Consider the following 23,614-nt stretch of genomic DNA (forward strand, 5'->3'; position numbering starts at 1 on the left):
GAGCAGAGAGGAGGACCTGACCAGTGGAAAGAATATATAGAACCACTCAATACTCAGTAGGAGGAAGGAACTAGGGAAAAAAAACAGGTGTATTAGTAGGTCTGGACTTGCCCTTAGCAGGTGAGTGAACTGAAGCAGGGGTCCCATCCCCATAGAGGGGAAACTGTCTGAGTCAGAGGAGAAACATTTAAGGGTGAGAGTGAAACAGCTGATCTGTGGCAGCCTAAATGGAATGAGAATCAGACAGTCCTTGACTCAGTCATACATACCTTGGACAGGGATGCACAGGTCCCCTAGAAGGTGCAGCGGCTGGGAGCTGGAGTTTAGGGACTGTGGAGCAATCCCAGGGCAAGGGCTGCTGTTGACTGCGGAGAGACAGATTGAGAGGGTGTGAGGGAGGAGATTGTGGTGGGAAATGCCTGTAGAAGAAAGCCAGGCAGTCATCGAAGCAAGGCAGTACAGCTGAGTCACGCATAGGGGGTGGAGCCATCACCATAGCCTCTCACCCACACACCAGCATCGCATCAGGCAGCTTAACAATAGAGAGGCTGGCCCATCAAACACCTGAAGCACTGAACTACAGAATAGGACCCAAACCAGGGTGCTACTTTAAGTGCCTGATGCACCAAACAACAGAGAAGGACCCCAGGCAAGGGAGCCCTCTAAGTTCCTGAACAGGCAGAGCTATGGAGAAAGACTGGCCAAAGAGCCTTTCTGATCACCAGCTATAAGAGGCTTGAAAAAAGACTCTGATAGGGCCATAACTCCTCCAGCAGAAGCAGTTCATGTCCCTGCAAGCTTGCCACCATCAGGGTCCCTGCAAGCCAAGCAGCTATGCCACATACATGCTAAGCTCTCACTGAGGCAGAGCTGCCACAGGCAAAAAGAGCCTTGAGGCTATGTGTTCAGGGTAGTTTTGGTTGTGTCCAACTCCTTGTGACCCTGTAGACTGTGGCCTGCCAGGCTACTCTGTCAGGGGGGCTCTCAAGTCAAGAATACTGGAGCATATTATCCAATACTAGTTGCCATACCCTTCTAGAGCACTATATTTCCTGCTGCCTAGCCACCAACTCCCCTGAGTACCTGGTGCTGCCAGAAGCCCTGCGACCCAAGCAGCTGCCTCACCTCCACACATGGCCCGCGCAGGGGCAAACCCAAGTCCTCCAGGGCAGCCCCAGGAGCAAACCCCAGTGGATGACCCACATGCAGAGGTGAAAATAAAACCACAATTGAAACCCGGGGTAGTGTGGCAAAGGAAGAAGACCCAAAACCTTCCCACCAGCTGTACAAGCTGCAGATTAAATCCACATGATCAACTAGGCAGACTCTGTGTATGGAATATACAAAAAGATATTGAGAGCCCCCACAAAAGAAAACACACTAGCTCTGATAGCTGTGGACATTGGAGGCAAGAACACACAGGAGTAGGACCAGCTGAGCTGCCCCCACAGTAGGTCTAGAGATCAATACAGTGCTGGAGGGCATCCTAGCGAGGTGAGGTGTACTGTTACTCCCAGCGAGGGAAAGGACTCTGACAGCAGTGACACAATAAAAACTTTTATTAGTCTTATGTTTTCACTTGCTCTGTAGATTCTGTTAGATTTTGTTTTTCTTTTCTTTTCTTCCCCTCTCCCCACCCCCTCCCCATTGTAGTTGCAATTTTATCGGCACTATGAAATCTAATTAAGCTTTTGAGCTTTTCTTTTCTCAGTCACATTTTTTATTGTTGTTATAAACCTCTGCTTCTACATTGGGCTTTTGCAGTTCTGTGAAGTTTTTCCTTTTTTTTTTCCTCTTTTTAAAATTTTAATATTTAATTTTTTAAACTTACTATCATTTTTTACATTTATTCCTATTTGCATTTCCTACTGTACTTTTCCCCTTGAAGTTAATCTTTAATGTATATAAATCTGCTTTATATGCCTCTATTTAACTTTGTATATGTACTATTTCTTTCCTTTCTTTCCTTTCCTCTTAGCATATTTGTTAGTTTTATTTTCATTGCTTTATTCCCCAATTGGCATCTTGTTTTAGTTTTGTTTTCCAGTTTGTGCTTTAATTAGTTTTGTTCTTAACTGGTAGAAATAATTTTTGGTTTCCTTTGTTTGCCAGGTCAGTTTATTGTACTTTACTTTTGTTGGACTGTTTTGATTTTCCTTACGGGTGCATATGTATTTGTGTATATTCAGTCACAATTTTTATTGTTATAAACCTCTACGTTGGCATTTTGCAGTTCGGTGGAGTTTTTTTTTTTTCTTTTTTTCTTTCTTCTATCTTTTTTCTTTTTTTCTCTTTTTTATAATTTTAATTTTTAACTTTCTAAACCTATTATATTTTTCTACATTTATTCCTTTGTTTGCCTTTCCTATTGGTCTTTGCCCCTTGAGTTAATCATTAATGTATATAAATCTTCTTCATCTACCTCTACTTAACTTTATATATCTATTCCTTCTTTCTTTTCTTTCTTTCCTTTCCTCTTAACATATTTGTTAGTTTTGTTTTCCAGCTGTGCTTTAGTTAGTTTTGTTTTTAACTTGTAAATATAATTTTTGATTTCCTTTGTAGGTAGGGTCAATCTACTGTACTTTATTTTTGTTGGATTGTTTTGACTTTCTTCATGGGTGTATATGTATAAGTGCATATTCCATTACTTTAATTATATGCCTGATTGTGCAACTGCCATTTGTCTGGGGTTCATCTTTGTTTCCTCATTTTTGGACATTTGTTTCAATATCACTTAATGACATAAGAAACCACTTGTGGAATCTTTGTTCCTGACCAGAGATCAAGCCCTGAGCCTTTGGAGTGGGAACACTGACTCCAAGACCCTATTCTATCAAAGAACTAACCCTGGGACTATCAAATAGTGAGAACTCACACAAAGAAAACCACTTGAATACAAGACTCAGCATCACTCAATCACCAGTAGCATCCTGGGCAGAATGCCTCATCTAAACAATAAACAAAACAAATATACAAATCAAATGATCAGCAGGCAGCATTACCACCTCACTCAGCCTTGCCCATCAGAGGAAAAACAAACAAAAACAACAAAAAATACTCAGCACAAATCTCACCCTATATGAAGCTTACACAAACCACTGAACCAACCTTAGAAGGGAAGAAATGAAAAGGAAGAAAGAATTCAACCTTGAAGCCTGGGAAAAGGAGACCTCAAACACAATAAGTTTTTTTAAAAAAAGGAATAATGAAAAGGCAGAGCAATACTACACAAATGCAGGAACAACTAGAAACACAGAAGTCCATAAATGAAGAGAAAATAGGCAAACTACCTGGAAAATAACTCAGAATGATGATAGTAAAGATGATCAAAAACCTTGAAAACAAAATGGAGAAAATACAAGAATCAATTAACAAAGAACTAGAAGAATTAAAGAACAAACATACAGAGACAAACAGCACAATTACTGAAATGAAAAATACTGTGGAAGGAATCAATAGCAGAATATCTGAAGTCAAAGAGAGAATCAGTGAGCTGGAAGATAAAATGGTGTAAATAACTGCTGAAGACCAGATTAAAGTAAAAAGAATGAAAAGAACTGAGAATAGTATCAGAGACCCCTGGGACAATATCAAACACACAAATATTCAAATTATAGGGGTCCCAGAAGAAGAGAAAAAGAAAGGGTATGAGAAAATTTTTGAAGAGATTATAGTTGAAAATTTCCCCAACGTCAAAAAGGAAATAGTCAATAAAGTCTAAGATGTGCAAAAAATCTCATACAGGATAAACCCAAGGAGAAACTCGACAAGAAACATACTAATCAAATTAACAAAGACTAAACACAAAGAAAATATTAAAAGCAGCAAGGGAAAAGCAACAAGTAACATACAAGGTAACCCCCATACATTTAACAGCTGTTCTTTCAGCAGAAACTCTGCAGGCCAGAAGGGAATGGCAGGATATAGTTAAAGTACTGAAAGGGAAAAATCTACAACCAAGATTACTTTGCCTGGCAAGGATCTCATTCAAAACTGATGGAGAAATAAAAAGCTTTTCAGACAAGCAAAAGTTAAGATAATTCAGTACCACCAAGCCAGCTTTACAACAAATGTTAATGGACTTATATACTCAAGAAATATAAAACAAGAAAAAAGATCTACAGAATCAACCCCCCTAAATTAAGAAAATGGCAATAGGAACATACATATCAATAATTACTTAAAATGTAAATAGATTAAATGCTCCAAGCAAAGACACAGACTGGCTGAATGGATCCAAAAACAAGACCCATATATATGCAGTCTACAAGAAACCCACTTCAGACCTCAAGACACATATAGACTGAAAGTAAGAGGATGGAAAAATATATTCCAGGCAAATGGGAAGCAAAAGAAAGCTAGAGTAGCAATCCTCATATCAGACAAAAAAGACGTTAAAATAAAGAAGATTATAAGAGATAAAGAAGGACACTACATAATGATCCAGAGATCAATCCATTAGAAAGACATAACAATTGTAAATATCTATGCACCTAACATAGGAGCACCTCAATACATTTATACAAATACTAACAGACATAAAAGGAGAAACTGACAGTAACACAATCATAGTAGGAGACTTTAACACCCCACTCACACCAATGGACAGATCATCAAAACAGAAAATTTAATTAGGAAATACAAGTCTTAAATGATACATTAGATGAGATGGATCTCATTGATATCTTGAGGACATTCCAGCAAAATGCAGAAGAATACACCTTCTTCTCAAGTGTACATGGAACATCCTCCAGGATAGACCACATCTTGGGTCACAAGTCAACCCTCAGTAATTTAAGTTGAAATAATACCAAGAATCTTCTCCAACCACAATGCTATGAGACTAGACATCAATTACAACAAAAACCTGTAAGAAACACATGGAGATTAAACAACGCATTTCTAAACAACCAACAGGTTACTGAAGAAGTCAAAAGAGAAATCAAAAAATTTCTAGAAACAAATGACAATGAGAACACAACAACTCAAAACCTATGGGATGCAGCAAAAGCAGTTCTAAGAGGGAAGTTTATTGCAATACAATCTTACCTCAAGAAACAAGAAAAACATCAAATAGACAACCTAATTTTACATCTAAGGCAACTGGAAAAAGAAGAACAAAAAAAAAACAAAATTAGTAGAAGGAAAGAACTCATAAAGATATGAGCAGAAATTAATGAAAAAGAAATGAAAGAAATGATATTAAAGATTAATAAAACTAAAAGCTGGTTCTTTGAGAAGATAAAATTGGCAAACCTTTAGCCAGACTCATCAAGAACAAAAGAGAGAAGAATCAAATCAAAATTAGAAATGAAAAAGTAAAAGTTACAACAGACAATGCAGAAATATAAAGGATTATAAGAGATTATTCTGAACAACTATATGGCAATCAAATAGATGACCTGGATGAAATGGACAGATTCTTAGAAAAGTTCAATCTTCCAAGACTAAGTCAGGAATAAATAGAAATGATGAACAACCTGATTACAAGCACTGAAATTAAAGTTGTGATAAAAAATCTCCCAAAAAACAAAAGCCCAGGATGAGATGCTTTCACAGGAGAATTCTATCAAACATTTGGAGAAGAGTTAATGTCTATCCTTCAAAACCCTTTCAAAAAATTGCAGAGGAAGGAATACTTCCAAACTCATTCCTTGAGGCCACCATCACCCTGATACCAAAACCAAAGACAACACAAAAAAGAAAACTACAGTAGGTCAATATAACTGATGAACATAGATGCAAAAATCCTCAACAAAATTTTAGCAAACAGAATTCAGCAACACATCAAAAAATTCATACTGCATGATCAAACTGCATTTATTCTAGGAATGCAAGGATTCTTCAATATATGCAAATTAATCAATGTGACACACCATGTTAACAAATTGAAAGAGAAAAATCATATGACAATCTCAACAGATGCAGAAAAATCCTTTGACAAAATTCAGCATCCATTTATGATTAAAACTCTTCCAAAAAATGGGCACAGAACCTCAACATAGAAACCTCAAACCTACCTCAACATAGAAAAGGCCATATATGATAAGCCTAAAGCAAACATTATTCTCAATGGTGAAAAACTGAAAGCATCCCCCCTAAGATCAGGAACAATACAAGGGTATCCACTTTCACCACTATTATTCAACATAGTTATGGGAGTCCTAGCTATAGCAATCAGAGAAGAAAAGTAAATAAAAGGAATACAGATCAGAAAAGAAAAGTAAAGCTCTCACTGTTTGCAGATGACATGATGTTCTACATAGAAAACCCTAAAGACACCACCAGAAAATTACTAGAGATAATCAGTGAATTTAGCAAAGTTTCAGGATACAGACAATCACTTGCAGAGAATCAATACAGAGAAATCACTTGCTTTTCTATATACCAAAAATGGAAAATCAGAAAGAGAAATTAAGGAATCAATCCCATTCACCATTGCAACAAAAGAATTAAATCTGTAGGAATAAACTTCCCTAAAAAGACAAAAGAAAACAGATGGAGGGATATTCCATGTTCCTGGGTAGGAAGAATCAATATTCTGAAAATGAGTCTACTACCAAATGCAATCTGCAGATTCAATGTGATCCCTATCAAATTACCAATGACATTTTTGACAGAACTAAAACAAAAAAAAATCACTATTCATAAGGAAACACAGAAGACTCCAAATAGGCAAAGCAGTCTTGAGAAAGAAGAATGGAGCTGAGGGAATCAACCTTCATGACTTCAGATTATATTACAAAGCTACAGTCATCAAGACAGTATGGTACCGGCACAAACACAGAATTATAAACCAATGGAACAAAATAGAAAGTCCAGAAATAAACCCATGCACTTATGGGTAACTTATGTTTTACAAAGGAGGCAAGAGTATACAATGGGGCAAAGACAGTCTCTTCAAAAAATAGTGCTGGGAAAACTTGATAGCTACATGTAAAAGAATGAAATTAGAACACTTCTAACACCATACACAAAGATAAACTCAAAATAAAGACCTAAATGTAAGACCAGAAACTATAAAACTCCTAGAGGAAAACATAGGCAGAACACTCGATGACATAAATCAAAGCAAGACCTCTATTACCTGCCTCCTAGAGTAACAGAAATAAAAACAAAAGTAAACAAGTGAGACCTGATTAAACTTAAAAGTTTCTGCACAAAGAAGGAAACTATAAGCCAGGTGAAAAAGTAAACCCTCAGAATGGATGAAAATAATAGCAAATGAAACAAATGACAAAGGATTAATTTTCAAAATATACAAGCAAGTCATACAATTCAATGCCAGAAAAACAAACAACCCATTCAAAAAGCGGGGAAAAGACCTAAACAGACATTTCTCCAAAGAAGACATACATATAGCTAACAAACACATGAAAAGATGCTCAACATCACTCATTATTAGAGAAATGCAAATCAAAACTACAATGAGATATCTCACACCATTCAGAATGGCCATCATCAAAAATTCTACATACAATAAATGCTGGAGAGGGTGTGGAGAAAAGGGAACACTCTTGCACTGTTGGTTAATATAAATTGATACAGCTACTTTGGAAGACAGTATGGAGATTCATTAAAAGACCAGAAATAAAATCACTATATGACCCAGCAATCCCACTCCTAGGCATATAAGCTAAGGAAACCAAAATTGAAAAAGACACATGTATCCCATTGTTCACAGCAGCACTATTTACAATAGCTAGAACATGGAAGCAACCTAGATATCCATCAACAGATGAATGGATACAGAAGTTGTGATACATATACACAATGGAATATTACTAAGCCATAAAAAGGAATGCATTTAAATCAGTTCTGATGAGGTGGGTGAACTTAGAACCTATTATACAGAGTGAAGTGAGTGAGAAAGAGATAGACAAATATTATATTCTACCACATATATACAGAATCTAGAAGAATGGTACTAAAGAACTTATTTACAGGGCAGCAGTGGAGTGACAGTCATAGAGAATAGACTTATGGACATGGGAAGAGGGGAGGAGAGGGTGAGATGTATGGAAAGAGTAACATGGATACTTACATTCAGTTCAGTTCAGTTCAGTTCAGTCACTCAGTCATGTCCAACTTTTTACAACCCCATGAATCACGGCACGCCAGACCACCCTGTCCATCAAACACCCGGAGTTTACTCAAACTCATGTCCATCAAGTCAGTGATGCCAGTGAGCCATCTGATGCTCTGTCATCCCCTTCTCCTCCTGCCCCCAATCCCTCCCAGCATCAGAGCCTTTTCCAATGGGTCAACTCTTCGCATGAGGTGGCCAAAGTATTGGAGTTTCAGCTTCAGCATCAGTCCTTCCAATGAACACCCAGGATTGATCTCCTTTAGAATGGACTGGTTGGACTCCTTGCAGTCCAAGGGACTTTCAAGAGTCTGCTCCAACACCACAGTTCAAAAGCATCGATTCTTCGGCGCTCAGCTTTCTTCACAGTCCAACTCTCACATCCATGCATGACCACTGGGGAAACCATAGCCTTGACTAGATGGACCTTGGTCGGCAAAGTGATGTCTCTGCTTTTGATATGCCATCTAGGTTGGTCATAACTTTCCTTCCAAGGAGAAAGTGTCTTTTAATTTCATGGCCGCAATCACCATCTGCAGTGATTTTGGAGCCCAAAAAAAATAAAGTCTGACACTGTTTCTACTCTTTCCCCATCTATTGCCCATGAAGTGATGGGACCAGATGCCATGACCTTAGTTTTCTGAATGTTGAGCTTTAAGCCAACTTTTTCACTCTCCTCTTTCACTTTCATCAAGAGGCTTTTTAGTTCCTCTTCACTTTCTGCCATACAGGTGGTGTCATCTGCATACTTAGCCAACTGGAATTTGCTGTATGGCTCAGGAAACTCAAAAAGGGTTTCTGTATCAATCTAGAGGGGTGGGTTGGGGAGGGGGATGGGACAGAGGTTCAAAATGGAAATTATGTATGTTTACCTATGGCTGATTCATGTTGAGGTTTGACAGAAAACAACCAAATTCTGCAAAGCAATTATACTTCAATTAAAAAAAATAAATTAAAAAGAAAACAATGAACTATGGATGGAGGTTCATGACATTGTACAGGAGACAGGAATCAAGACCATCCCCAAGAAAAAGAAATACAAAAAAGCAAAATGGCTGTCTGAGGAGGCCTTACAAATAGCTGTGAAAAGAAGGGAAGTGAAAAGCAAAGGAGAAAAGATATACGCATTTGAATGCAGAGTTCCAAAGAATATCAAGAAGAGATAAGAAAGCCTCCTTCAGTGATCAATGCAAAGAAATAGAGGAAAACAATAGAATGGGAAAGACTAGAGATCTCTTCAAGAAAATTAGAGATACCAAGGGAACATTTCACTCAAAGATGAGCTAAATAAAGGACAGAAATGGTAGGGAGCTAATAGAAGCAGAAGATACTAAGAAGAGGTGGCAAGAATACACAAAAGAACTGTACACAAAAGATCTTCATGACCAAGATAGTCACGATGGTTTGATCACTCACCTAGAGCCAGACATCCTGGAATGTGAAGTGAAGTGGGCCTTAGGAGGCATCACTACGAACAAAGCTAGTGGAGGTGATGGAATTCCAGTTGAGCTATTTCAAATCCTGAAAGATGATGCTGTGAAAGTGCTGCACTCCATATGCCAGCAAATTTGGAAAACTCAGCAGTGGCCACAGGACTGGAAAAGGTCAGTTTTCATTCCAATCCCAAAGAAAGGCAATGCCAAAGAATGCTCAAACTACTGCACAATTGCACTCATCTCACACACTAGTAAAGTAAAGCTTAAAATTCTCCAAGCCAGGCTTCAGCAATACGTGAACCGTGAATTTCCAGATGTTCAAGCTGGTTTTAGAAAAGGCAGAGGAACCAGAGATCAAATTGCCAACATCCCCTGGATCATCAAAAAAGCAAGAGAATTCCAGAAAAACATCTATTTCTGCTTTATTGACTATGCCAAAGCCTCTGACTGCATGGATCACCATAAACTGTGGAAAATCCTGAAAGAGATATAAATACCAGACCACCTGACCTGCCTCTTGAGAAACCTATATGCAGGTCAGGAAGCAACAGTTAGAATTGGACATGGAACAAGACTGGTTCCAAATAGGAAAAGGAATACATCAAGGCTATTTATTGTCACCCTGCTAATTTAACTTATATGCAGAGTACATCATGAGAAATGCTGGGCTGGAGGAAGCACAGGCTGGAATCAAGATTGCCCGGAGAAATATCAATAACCTCAGATATGCAGATGACACCACCCTTATGGCAGAAAGTGATGAAGAACTATCACTCTTGATAAAAAGTAAAACAGGAGAGCGAAAAAGTTGGCTTAAAGCTCAACATTCAGAAAACGAAGATCATGGCATCCGGTCCCATCACTTCATGGGAAATAGATGGGGAAACAGTGGAAACAGTAGCTGACTTTATTTTCCTGGGCTCCAAAATCACTGCGGATGGTGATTGCAGCCATGAAACTAAAAGATGCTTGCTCCTTGGAAGGAAAGTTATGACCAACCTAGATAGCATATTAAAAAGCAGAGACATTACTTTTTTAACAAAGGTCTGTCTAGTCAAGGCTATGCTTTTTCCGGTGGTCATGTATGGATGTGAGAGTTGTACTATAATGAAAGCTGAGCATGGAAGAATTGATGCTTTTGAACTGTGGTGTTGGAGAAGACTCTTGAGATTCCCTTGGACTGCAAGGAGATGCAACCAGTCCATCCTAAAGGAGATCAGTCCTGGGTGTTCACTGGTAGAACTGATGTTGAAGCTGAAACTCCAATACTTTGGCCACCTCATGCGAAGAGCTGACTCATTTGAAAAGACTCTGATGCTGGTAATGATCTAGGGCAGGGGGTGAAGTGGACAACAGAGGATGAGATGGTACGATGGCATCACCGACTAAATGGACATGGGTTTGGGTGGACTCCAGGAGTTGGTGATGGACAAGGAGTCCTGGCATGCCACAGTTCATGGGGTCACAAAGAGTCGGACACGACTGTGCGACTGAACTGAACTGAACTAATTAAAAGTAAAAAAAAAAATTGTTAAATCCCTATGTTGTACACTTGAAACTAACATTATATTGTATGCCAATTTTAATTCAATAAAAATTAAATATATTAAAAGTCACCAAATGTTTAGAGTCTCATTTTAAGACAGACTCAATCCTGTATATAGAGTCTTCTGAAAGCATACTATAATATGCTGTAAAATATACAAGATTAATCACAAGGATTGATAAAAACAAAGTCTGATTTAATAACAGAAAGGAATTTCTTTTCTTCCCAGTGAATTTGTCCTTCATTCCTTTCCTTATGCCCTCGCCAGGGAAGTAGTTTTACATCTGGCCTAGGTTTCTCCATTTTCAAGGTAGCCAAATTACTAAGTTATAATTGTAAAGACATTAATATTTTAACAATGCTCCAAAGTCCTATTGCTTTCTAAGTACATAAACAATGACATAACCATAGGAAAGTGAATCTTGGAAGGAAAAAAAATAGAAAAACAAGTTTTACTTAATCAACCTTCTGGTAAGTGAGGCAAAAATAATAAATATGACATCCCCTTTGTTCTATTAGTATGTCATGGCATCTGATAACAGTTTTTATTTATATTATTGATAATTAAGAATAAAGTAATAATCATAAACTCCAAGGCGCACAGGAACATGAGGTGACTTTAACGGAGTAAAAAATGTTGCATTTCCTTAGAAACACCAAATGCTATATTTGGTATTAATTAATTCCAACATGAATCAAGAGGAAAAAATATCTGTCTAGCAGTACACAATCTAAAATTGGAACTATCCTGGAATGAACTTTTACTCTATTCACTGAGTCATTGCCTGAGGAATTTCCACTTCAGCTCTCTGTTTTGGCTAATTCCCCACAAACAGATAGGTAACCAGCTTCCTTCTTCCACATCCAGCATAATGTTGTTTCATACCACAGTTATCCCTGCATTGTATCAGGTAAACAAGAAAGGGAAATACAGCCTGCTAAAGATTAATAATTTTTTGGCTTCATTCCACAGGGAGAATGCCTAGAGCTGAAATATCTTTGTTTTTGCTACCATTTGTAATTGTTTTTCATCTCGAAAACACAGTGTTGCTTGTCACTAAAGAGTCATGTTTTGCTATGGTGGACTTTGTTCCCCTTTCCAACTGTGTTAAGAAATTTCACTTATCTTAGGACTATTATCTATAGTTTTCGCTTTGAAAATGACATTTATTTTATATGATTTCCAGAAGATCAGTTTTATATATAATTCTACATTCAGGATTCCAGTATAGAATAAATAAAAATAAAGCATAATTTAAAATGTATTTGCCAAAGGATTCTGCTATGATTATTTAAGTACCACTCAAAATTTTGTTTAAATTTTAATTTAGGATAGTTTAATCTAATTGCTGTATCTCAAATTAAAGTTTAGAATCTTACAGTTTTTTGAAGTACCTTTGATAATCTGTGTATTGAATTTTTTATCACAATTTTACTCCATACTCTAAGAATGACAGCTGCTATTTAAATCTTTATCATTCTAAACTATAACCATTTAGAACTTGACTATATATTATTTTTCATTGTTTGAGTTTTCCTTACTTATATAATAATGTTTGTGAGCATAAGAACAGATTGTCAAATATGTGCTCAAATATGTTTGTTTGAATGAATTTTTAAATAACCCACCTGCCAATGCAAGAGATGTAAGAGACACAAGTTCAATCCATGGGTTAGGAAGATCCCCTGGAGGACAGCATGGCAACCCACTCCTGTACTCTTGCCTGGAGAATCACATGGATAGAGGAGCCTGGCAGGCTACAGTCCATAGGTTCACAAAGTCAGACACGACTGAAACAACTTAGCATGCATGCAAGCTTTTGTTTTAAACTTTATAGTGTCTCACACAGAGTAAGCACTCAATAATTATCCATTTCTTAAAAAGCTGATAACAGAAAGAGATATTCCTAAGGGATTCACACTTTATTAGTGCTCTTAAAATCACTGTCTTGCTTTGTTTAAAATAGTGAATGGTTTTCTGTAGGCCAAGTGTTTTTTCAGGCCCATAAATGTTACCTTGCTTCTTGGAAGAAAAGCTATAACAAAGATGAAAGTGTTAGTCACTCAGTTGCGTCCAACTCTTTGTGACCCCATGGTCTGTCCATGGAATTCTCCAGGCAAGAATACTGCAGTGGATTGTCATTCCCTTCTCCAGGGGATCCCCTGCAGTATTCTTGCCTGGAGAATTTCGTGGACTATATAGTCCATGGAGTCACAAACAGTTGGACATACACCAAAACATTTGAATGTGTGGATCACAACAAACTGGAAAATTCTTCAAGAGATGGGAATACCAGACCACCTGACCTGCCTCCTGAGAAATCTGTATGCAGGTTAGGAAGCAGCAGTTAGAACTGGACATGGAACAACAGACTGGTTCCAAATTGGGAAAGGAGTACATCAAGGCTGTATATTGTCACCCTGTTTATTTAACTTATATGCAGAGTACATCATGTGAAATGCCAGGCTAGATGAAGTGCAAGCTGGAATCAGGATTGCCAGGAGAAATATCAATAACCTCATATATGCAGATGACACCACCCTTATGGCAGAGAGTGAAGAGGAACTAAAGAGCCACTTGATGAAATGGAAAGAGAAGAGTGAAAAAGATGGCTTAAAACTCAACATTCAAAAAACTAAGATCATGGCATTCAGTACCATCATTTCATGGCAAATAGATGGAGGAAACAATGGAAACAATGACAGACTTTATTTTCTTGGGCTCCAAAATCACTGCAGATGGTGACTGCAGCCATAAAATTAAGACACTTGCTCCTTGGAAGAAAAGCTATGACTAAACTAGACAGCATATTAAAAAGCAGAGACATTACTTTGCCAACAAAGGTCCATCTACTCAAAGCTATGGTTTTTCCAGTAGTCATGTATGGACGTGAGTGTCGGAATATGAAGCAAGCTGAGTGCCTAAGAATTGATGCTTTTGAACCGTGGTGTTGGCAAAGATTTTTGAGAGTCCCTTGGACTGCAAGGAGATCAAGCCAGTCAATTGAAAAGGAAATCAGCCCTGAATGTTCATTCGAAGGACTGATGCTGAAGCTCAAGCTCCAGTAATTTGCCCATCTGATGTGGAGACCTGACTCCTTAGAAAAGACCCTGATGCTGGGAAAGACTGAAGGAAGGAGGAGAACGGGACAACAGAGGATGAGATAGTTGAATGGCATCACCAACTCGATGGACATGAGTTTGAGCAAGCTCCAGGACTTGGTGGAGGACAGGGAAACTTGGCATACTGCAGTCCACGGAGTCACAAAGAGTTGGACATGACTGAGTGACTGAACTGAACTGACTGAAATGTTAGCAGAAAAGAAGAATGAAATGAAGTGTTCTGTTGATGACAGGACATCAGATGGCAAAATTCACCATCAAACAAAATATAATTGCTATGTAATTATTTATGCTACTTTTTTGTTCTCTCACTTTTTCTTTGGACTCCATTCCATCTGAGTTATCACCATTAGTGGTAAGGGTAACCAAAAAGAAAAAAAAAAATGAAGATATGCTAGGATATATAAGTAAGAGAGGATGTGATCCCTGTGACTTAGTTCCTACACCACATTGTTAGTCACAGAGGGAATCATGAATAAGGAGCCCTAAGGATCACATGGAAGTTAGTTTTGGATCACATGGAAGTTAGTTTTGGACATTTCTGGTCCTATCTCTTCTAATATGAGAAAAATATAGGTAAAATTCAATCTAGCAGAGTTTATATTGAGGAACTATTGAAAGTAATGACTACACAGCACCTCTCAATTCTGGAGAAGTGATTTATTATATTACTAAGTACTACATAAAACATCTGTTGAATATCCATTGTAGGGAAGAGAATCGTAAGAAAAAATTGTCAGACAAGGTAACATAGCACATTTTGATGCAGAGTATTGTGGGAGGGTGTTATATGAAGTTGAAGATGACTGCAGATATTAATACTCAAAGGCAAACCAATGTACAGACATTGAATATAAATCTGAGACTATATGAAGGAGCCAAGAGATATGAAATAGCCCCTGTCTAATAGTGTGTATAACTCACAATATGTATAGTTCATTCAGGGTTTAACTGATTCTTCACTTCTCAATAAATTAAACATGCCCTAAATTAATTTTCTTTCAGTATATATTTCTGAAAACAGTCAATACCCAACGTTTTGTTTATGTTAATGAAATGTAAGTTTTAGTTTTCAAAAAAAATCCTTAAAGCATCATTTCTGATCTTCTGTTCTCTCATAGATGTCTCATATATTCAGTGAGTCACCAAGTGATATGTCTCTCCAATTTAGAAACATCTCCAATCTGTCCTTTTCTGCCACAACCCCAATCCAAGCCTTCATCACAGAACCCTGAAATTATTACAGTAACGTCCTAAATGATTTTCCTGTTTCCCCTAACCAAATTCACATTGTACATGTCTACTATATTAAACTTTCTATATATTCATCATTTAACTTCTCTTCTTAAATATTAATATTTTCACTGACTCTTAAACATATCCAGAATAAGTCCTATCCAGTGTGACTCGTTTCCATAGTTCTTCAGAGATTGGTTCCATATTTGCAGTCTAATCCTAAGATCTACCACTTATCAAACATGCATCCCACATTTGAGCTAGTTGTCTTTCCAAGTGTTTTGTGGCCAATCGCATTTCAAATTCTTTTCTTGTGCTTTTTTTTTCCTGACTGGAATTTATCTATTTTCTTATCTATGTAATTAAATCTAACCATACATTAAAGCATGGCTATTGCTCCTCCTTTCCTCCAAGCCATTAATTTAATGTCTGAAAACACACTTGCTGATATTGATTTGATGTGAAATATTTAATGTAAATTTGCAATTCCTCTCCAAAATTAAGAAGTAGCTCACATTTTATTCCTCTTATCTGAATCTCTAGTACTTTTCTATCTTGTATTTTGTATATAGGCAATAAATTAGCATGAAATATACAATAAGCTTATAATGTTACCAAATCAACTTAGATTTGAAAAATATAAAAAATTCATTTGTAATAAGTGTTTTGCTTTTAATATATAGTTGTGTTCTGCCAAAGTGCTTGATAACCTGTTTTCTAAATATTCATAACATATTTCACTTTCTAAAAAACTGTTAAGCAAATCTTCAGTTCAGAACCATGAATTACATAAATTTCAGCTCAGTCTTATATTTCAATCATCACTGTTATCAATAGTTTGAGTTAGCTGCAACCAAATTAGGTTTTATTACCAAATCATCAAGTGGATCTGTTTGATATCAGTAATTACAAAGGGATTATGGATATTCACAAACAGGGAATTAATCAATGCTTTTTCTGGAATGAAGGAATAGTCATAAATACCCTTCTTCTATTTTTCCTGGATAGGAATATGAAGTATTTGATCCAGAGAAAAATGACCCTTATATTCTATCAAGTTTCACTTCTATTACTCAAGCCTTTCAATTATGTAATATTATAGTGAGATCAAGGTAAAAATGTCAAGATAAAAGTATTTCAACTCATGGTGAACACCCTGCCAGGATTTCAATTGGCAAAATTTTAATAAATCAAAGACTGAAAAAGCACAAAAAACAAATGAAATAATATTAAATCATACCCCACTGTTTTCTTCTGAATGGCAAATTTATGCCAACACTAACAAAAATATAACCATTATGCTTGTAGTGGTACTTCTGACTGTAGTTTCATGCTATTTTCACCGTCAGTTTGGAAAAAAGGTATTGATTGAGAAATCTTTTCAACAAATTGACTGAAAGAAACCATGTAGGCCCATAAATACAAGATTTTTATCTTCAAGAAAAATAGAGCCTGTCCTTTGACAATGCAACAGAATATAACAAAAGCATATTTTAAGATCATTTTTAATGAGGGATAAAAGAAACAAAATGACAGGATTTTAAAATATCTTTATGGTTATATATATTAACAGATGCTTAAGACCTTCCTCTTGGACTTAAGTGATGACAACACATTTCTAAAATGGGCTTAAATTTTTTGAAAGTGCTGAGGGAGAACTGTTAAACGGTTAAAAACAATTACACTCTGACCATTTCTTTGGATTACAAATTGATGTATACTTTTTGCTTTTTCACTGAATGAGTACAACCAATTTAAAAATTAGACAGCACAGATGCATTTCAAGATGGCAAATTATAAAGTGCACTGCCAAAGTGCTACAATAATTGTTATTGACAAACATACATACAAACAGTACTGGATTAGAATGCTTCAGAGCAATAGTGTTTGCTAGCAGAATTACATAGTAAAAAATTAGAAAAATAAAAAACTACATGTCTCACTAAAACCTTACATAAAATATGCCCATTATTATTTGATTCATATACAAACACTCTGACCTCTAATTCCAGAAAATAATTTCTTAATTCAGACTTGCAGTAAATACTGGGACTGAAAAATGGGCCATGTCCTGAATGGTTAAGAGATGGTGACCATGAAAAAAACTTACCTAATTCAAAAAAACAGAGATCATGGCAAGGAATGTAATGCACATATGAGAGAATAGAGAGGGAGTAGAGCTGGCAGAAGATAACAGACATCAATTATGATGGAACAGAACAAGTGGTTATAAACAAAAGTTACCATGAAACTCTGAAGAGTAGAATGAAAGTTGATGTGCATACATACATACACATACATGCACACACACACACACACACAAACACAGACATGAGTTAAGTAAATATTAATATGACTTATAGTTGCAACTTTACCACAATTATCTCAAAATATTGTGAGAATCAAATATAACAGTTGTGAAAGTGCTACATAAACTATAAAATTCTATGTTCAGATAAGACAGATAATATTTACTCAAAATGCAAAGTAAATCTCTCATTCCAACTCTAGAAGAAGGCAAACAATGAACTCTCTGGAGCACAGAGGGAAGAAAATCTTACTCTGGTCCATTTCCAGATTTTCTTGGCACCACAGGCTTTCCCATCACTCTACAAGACAGCTTTGAAGGCAGAGCAAAGACACTGTCCTGGTCTAATGAACAGGTTGGCAAAGTCACAGAACTGTGTGGTAAAAATTCATTAATCTGTAGGAGACAGAGATTCCCTTTTCTGTTTGTTAACCTGCATCAAGCATTATTGCCTGCACAAGCATGATGTTAAATTATGCAAATTGTTTCTCTTTGAAGAAGGGAATGAGAGGGCAGAAAAGGTCATAATATTTCACTAAAGCATGCCAAAGTACAAAACATTTTCCCTCTAAGCCTAACTAATAGGATAGAAAAGGAAGACTACAATGCATCAGGTATGTGTAAATTACAATGAAGTCATGACACCTAGGGAAATAGGGTAAGAGAAAATGACTTATTTAAGGCCACTTTTTCAACACCACAAAGTCAATATTTCTGACTCTGAGTCATATCAAACACTTGGCACTTTCACCAACACAGCCTTCCATCAAAAAAAAAAAAGAGGCTAGAAAGATAAAAATGTAAAAAGAGCTAACCCAGACTTTCAGCTTTCTTTTTTAAGCACTACCACTAGATTTTAGAGATTTTGGCACTGCAAAAAGTTTCCACTACAATTTTAAAGTTAAACACCAGTTCTATGTATTCAGATCATTAACTCTCAGTGCACTTTTCCTTACATTAGCAGCATATGCAATTGTTAATCATTGTAAAAGGTCCTAAAATTTTCAAGAAAGAGCACAAACTCAAGAAAATAGAGCTAAAATGACCACATGAACAATCTATTCAAACCACCTCATCTTATAAATAAGGAAATTAAGGCTCAGATAGGATAAGTGACTTGTTCAAGGTCACACAACCCGCAAGTTCCAGACTCAAGATCAGGATTTAAATCTCCAAACTTGCAGCCCAGGGCTCTGTTTTCCTTCAGACCTATAAGAAATGACTGTATTTAAGCATTCAGTCCAGAATATTCCCAAAACTGAGTGTCATCAATAAAAGTAAGCCATGTGGCAGGAATGAACAGAATTTAGTTCATACCAAAAATGAGCTGCCAGTCACTGTGATAAGATCTGTTTCTTTCTGAGACCCATGGTTTCCTGCTGGATTGGAGAATCCAAACTGGGTTTCTTCCTCCTGTGCAAAGAAGTCAGAGTCAGGATGTACATTCCATTCCGTTTTGGTTGGTGGCAGTAGTTCTGAGACACTGTTTTCACAAAGGGTGCTTGAAGGAGTCAGAGCATCTGTGTCTACTGTTAGCTTACTGCTAGGGATCAAAGCCTGGGGCTCTTGACTCGAGTTTTTCACAGCCAAAGAGCTCAGAGATGCCAACGGCCCCGCACTTAGACTTGAGACATCATCCATATCTAAGGGACCCTGCTGAAAACCTGCTGCTGTCGTTCCAAAGAAGAGTGAGGTATCCAAACTTTGAGGAAGGTCACTGGTGGCCATCAAGGCCTGAGGGTCCACTGCCTGCCCTAAGGAATTATTATTATTAGCAGGGAGGTTTCCTGCCAGAGTGGAGTTCACAGAAGCCACATCAATAGTCAAGATGCCAGAGTTCACCAATGCCGTGTCCAGTACTGCAGCAGAACTATTACCAGGCACATCAGACAAGAGAGACACAAGCTCAGCATCACTGAGGTCACTCTGCCCCTGGCTGGTAAGTTCACTGCTGGGTGTAAGAGAATTTGCAGCTTCCAGCTGAGCTAAGAGATCCTGGCGCAGGTTGTGCCTTTTGGCCATGTGGGTCTTCATGCTGTGCTTGGATGTGAAGAGTTTATTACAAGTGGCGACTGGGCATCGGCTTTTCCAAGTGTCCACATCCTGCAAGTGTTTCTTGGAGTGAATGTAGAGACTACTGCGAGCAGAGAACCTGGCACAGCAACCTTCCACTGGGCACACAAAAGGCTTCGTGCCCAGGTGGGTTATGCTGTGGCCTTTCAGATGTTCAGCCCTTGTGAAAGATTTCCCACACCCTTCCACCGGGCACATGAACCTCCGGTCGTCGTCGTGCTTCCGTTTGTGCCTTAGGAGTTTGGACATGCTAGTGAAGTTCCAGCCACAGCCCTCAAAGTCACAAAGGAATGGTCTCTCACCAGTGTGGCTCCGAAGGTGAATTTTCAGCCTACAAGCCTTGTCATACTGTTTACTGCAGCCAGGAAAGGAACAGGAAAAGAGTTCCTGTTCCCTGAAGTGGGCGCGGTTATGGGAAAACAGGGCACTCACTGTGATAAATGTCTTCTTGCAGCCGGAAAACGCACACTTGTAGGGCCTCTCAGGCTCGAAGTGACTGCGCTGGTGGGCGCTGAGTTTGGCCTGCGTGGGGAAGGTCTCCTCACACACCTCACATTTGAATGAGTTCTCCTGCTCGTGGCCCTTCATGTGTGCTTTGAGGTTATACACGGTGGTGAAGCTCTTGCCACAGCCCTCTGCTGGGCAGCCAAAGGGCCTCAGTTTGTCGTGTGACTGCAGATGCCTCTTGAGCTTGTAGGAGGTGGTGAAGGTCCACCCGCAACCACCCAGGGGGCACTTGAAGGGCCGCTGGCCCTGGCTGCTGCTGTGTGTCAGCAGGTGCACCTTCAGCTGGTGCTTCTTGGCGAAGGTTTGTCCGCACTGCACCTCAGGACACAGGTACAGCAACACGCCCTGGCCCGGGCCTGGCGGCCCGCGGGGGCTCTCAACAGCCGCGGGGCCCTCCGCCTCCTCCTTGGGCGCTGGGGCAGGCGCAGGTTCTGCCCGCTCTGCCAGCAGGAGGTCAGGCGGCAGCTCGGGACAGTCTCCAGGCTGCGCGGCGTGAGGGATCCCAGCTTGTGGGGCAATCAGACCCCTGGGCTGCGGGGCAGGGGCGACCCCAGGCGCCCAGGCGGGCGGTGGGGGCGTGGCTAGAGTGAGGACGCCGTTCTCCAAGCGCAACAGTAGGTTTTGGTTGTGAATGGTGACAGTGCCTGCGAAGGCCGTGGCAGGGCCCAGGCCTGGAGCGGGGATCGGGGCCAAGGCCGGGACTGGGGCGGGGATAGCCGACAGGCAGCTGGGGCCCAGCGCAGGGCGGCCCTCGGGGTTCGCGCCGCTTTCGCCCCCCGGGAGCCTTGGGCCCAGCCCGGCCTCCTCCCGCCACAAGGGCCCTGTGGCCTGGCCGGCGCCCGCGGTATCTACGTCTCCACCCACCGGGTCCAGCAGCACCAGGAAGAAGTCATCGCCGCCGCTCCCGCCGCCGCTGCCACAGCCGCTAGCATGATCAGGCCTCAGCGCCAACGGGCTCAGGCCCGGGCCTGGGCAAGAAGAAGCCGCGCTGGCCTCCTCACACCGCCGCCCGGGCCCGCCATCTTGAGGGCCACGGAGCAGCAGCAGGCGGCGCGCCGGGGCCTGACCGGCCCGCAGGTTAGGACCTCCGCGGATCCGGCCGCCGCCCTCGGGGCTGCCAGCCCCTCCGCTTTGTCGTATCCCGCGAGCCGGGAGCAGCCTCGGGATTTCCATCTCTGCGTCGGTGAAGCTCCACTGGAACCAGAGCCGCGGAGGAGGCGCGACCCCGCCCCCTCCCGCCGGCCCGAACACGTTCCTGAAAGAGAAAAAAAAAAAAAAAAAGTGCACTGCGCAGAAACTGGCCCTATCAGATATTAAAACGTGTTTAACGCCACCGTGATTTAAATATTCTTGTACAGGGTCTCTAGAACAGAATAAAACGCCCAGGGGCAGAGCCTCGTATACATAAATAAGTTCCACTGTTAATATTAGTAGGAAATCAAGGAGGTTTTCAGAGATACAAGGGAAATGGCAGTTCACTTCAGTAAAAAATGCTGGAATGAATACCTTCTGTATCTGTCTACTAAATGGCAACATAAACCAGAACCTCACGGTATGTACCAAAATAAACACATACACCTCAGTCCCTCCCAGTGCTAAGCATGGCAGTTAGCACTTACCATATGTTAAACACTGTGTATTGGCTGGCTGGATTGATAGGTGACAGAAAATTCCTGAGAGAATACACTATGGAAGAGGATGTCTTCTAAAAATTTTTCCTGGAGACTTCCATATTCAGAACTGTCTTGAGCAATGTCCTCAGGAAAATTTGTCCCATAGTTAAATTTTTCGTCCTGCTGGTGCAGAGACTATAATGAGTAAGAGGTAGGGTCAAAGCAGATTAGCACTGTGGAGCCTAGAAATGCAAGGCCTGGAGGATGAAGTAGTTAATATTGAAATCTGGAAGACCCAACCTACTCCTGGGTTCTCCCTATAAGGTGCACAACCTAAACCAGCTCTTCGCTCTTCTATCTTGGGGTACACCGCAGTAAATTTCATGTCCAATCTCACAGCATGATGAGGACACTCCTCAGCTTACTCTAGACTCTCCAGTACGTGGAGGTCTCTGGACAGCAGTACTGGTGAAATGTGATAAGGTTAAACCCTAAGTTACTGTAGTGGACTCTCCTGAGAAAAAGGCACAGATGCCTTTTGCCTGCCCAGAAGCCTCGGTGTGCCTGCTTGCATTTAAGTGTGGTGGCCTAGTCTCACTGTAATGGATTTGGCCTGTGATGCCTAATGATCTTATTAATGTTGATGATGATCCTCCAATTTGCCAGTCATCAGTGAGTTGGGCATTGATATAAATATAGGGTGAATTATCTGGCAAGAGAAAGGTTTCAAGTGCTGACTAGATTATGGGATACCTATAGTTTAAATGGGCTTCCCTGATGGCTCAGTGGTAAAGAATATGCCACCCAAAGCAGAAGACGTGGGTCCATGCCTGGGTCGAGAAGTTTCCCTGGAGAAGGAAATGGCAACCCTCTCCAGTACTCTTACCTGAGAATTCCCATAGTCAGAGGAGCCTGGCCGGCTACAGTCCATGTGGTCCAAAAAGAGTTGGACGTGTCTTAGTGACTAAGCGACAGTTTAAATAATCCCTTCTTTCCCCTCTTTTAACAATGGACACTTGCTGATCTCTTGATTAAAAGATCAAGTTTTTAATCCACAACAATTCAAACCTCATCAAAATTTCTACATCACTCATTTTTCTGTCTATTATGTTTTTGGAGGAGGCTTTTTTTTTTTCTTTTTTGATCTGAGGCACAGTTCAGTTCAGTTCAGTTGCTCAGTCGTGAACAACTCTTTTCAACTCCATGGACTGCAGCATGCCAGGCCTCCCTGTCCATCGTGAACTCCCAGAGTTTACAAAAACTCATGTCCATTGAGTTGGTGATGCCATCCAACACTCTCATCCTCTGTCATCCACTTCTCTTCCCACCTTCAGTCTTTACCAGCATCAGGGTCTTTTCAAATGAGTCAGTTCTTGGCATCAGGTGGCCAAAGTATTGGAGTTTCAATTTCAACATCAGTCCTTCCAGTGAATATTCAGGACTGATTTCCTTTAGGATGGACTGGTTGGATATCCTTGCAGGCCAAGGGACTGTCAAGAGTCTTCAACACCACAGTTCAAAAGCATCAACAGGAAAAACCATAGCTTTGACTAGAAGGACCTCTGTTGGCAAAGTAATGTCTCTGCTTTTTTTTTTTTTAGATGTGTTGCATTTTAAAATTAATTTAATTGGAGGCTAATTACTTCACAACATTGTAGTGGTTTTTGCCACCTATTTGACATG

At 39.6% G+C, this 23,614-nt stretch overlaps 1 protein-coding gene across 1 annotated transcript; it reads right to left on the reverse strand.

Annotated features, from left to right (window-relative positions):
• Positions 1 to 269: 269 nt before the first annotated feature.
• Positions 270 to 21,491, reverse strand: LOC128070118 (zinc finger X-linked protein ZXDB-like). Its single transcript, XM_052663416.1, has 2 exons — positions 19,056 to 21,491; positions 270 to 365 (listed from the first exon to the last, which is right to left on the reverse strand). The coding sequence occupies exons 1-2, from the start codon at positions 21,489 to 21,491 to the stop codon at positions 324 to 326; spliced, it is 2,478 nt and encodes an 825-aa protein (XP_052519376.1). The 3' UTR covers positions 270 to 323.
• Positions 21,492 to 23,614: the final 2,123 nt, after the last annotated feature.

The sequence above is a fragment of the Budorcas taxicolor genome, chromosome X (genome assembly GCF_023091745.1).
Source record: "Budorcas taxicolor isolate Tak-1 chromosome X, Takin1.1, whole genome shotgun sequence".
In the NCBI taxonomy this organism is placed as follows: domain Eukaryota; kingdom Metazoa; phylum Chordata; class Mammalia; order Artiodactyla; family Bovidae; genus Budorcas; species Budorcas taxicolor.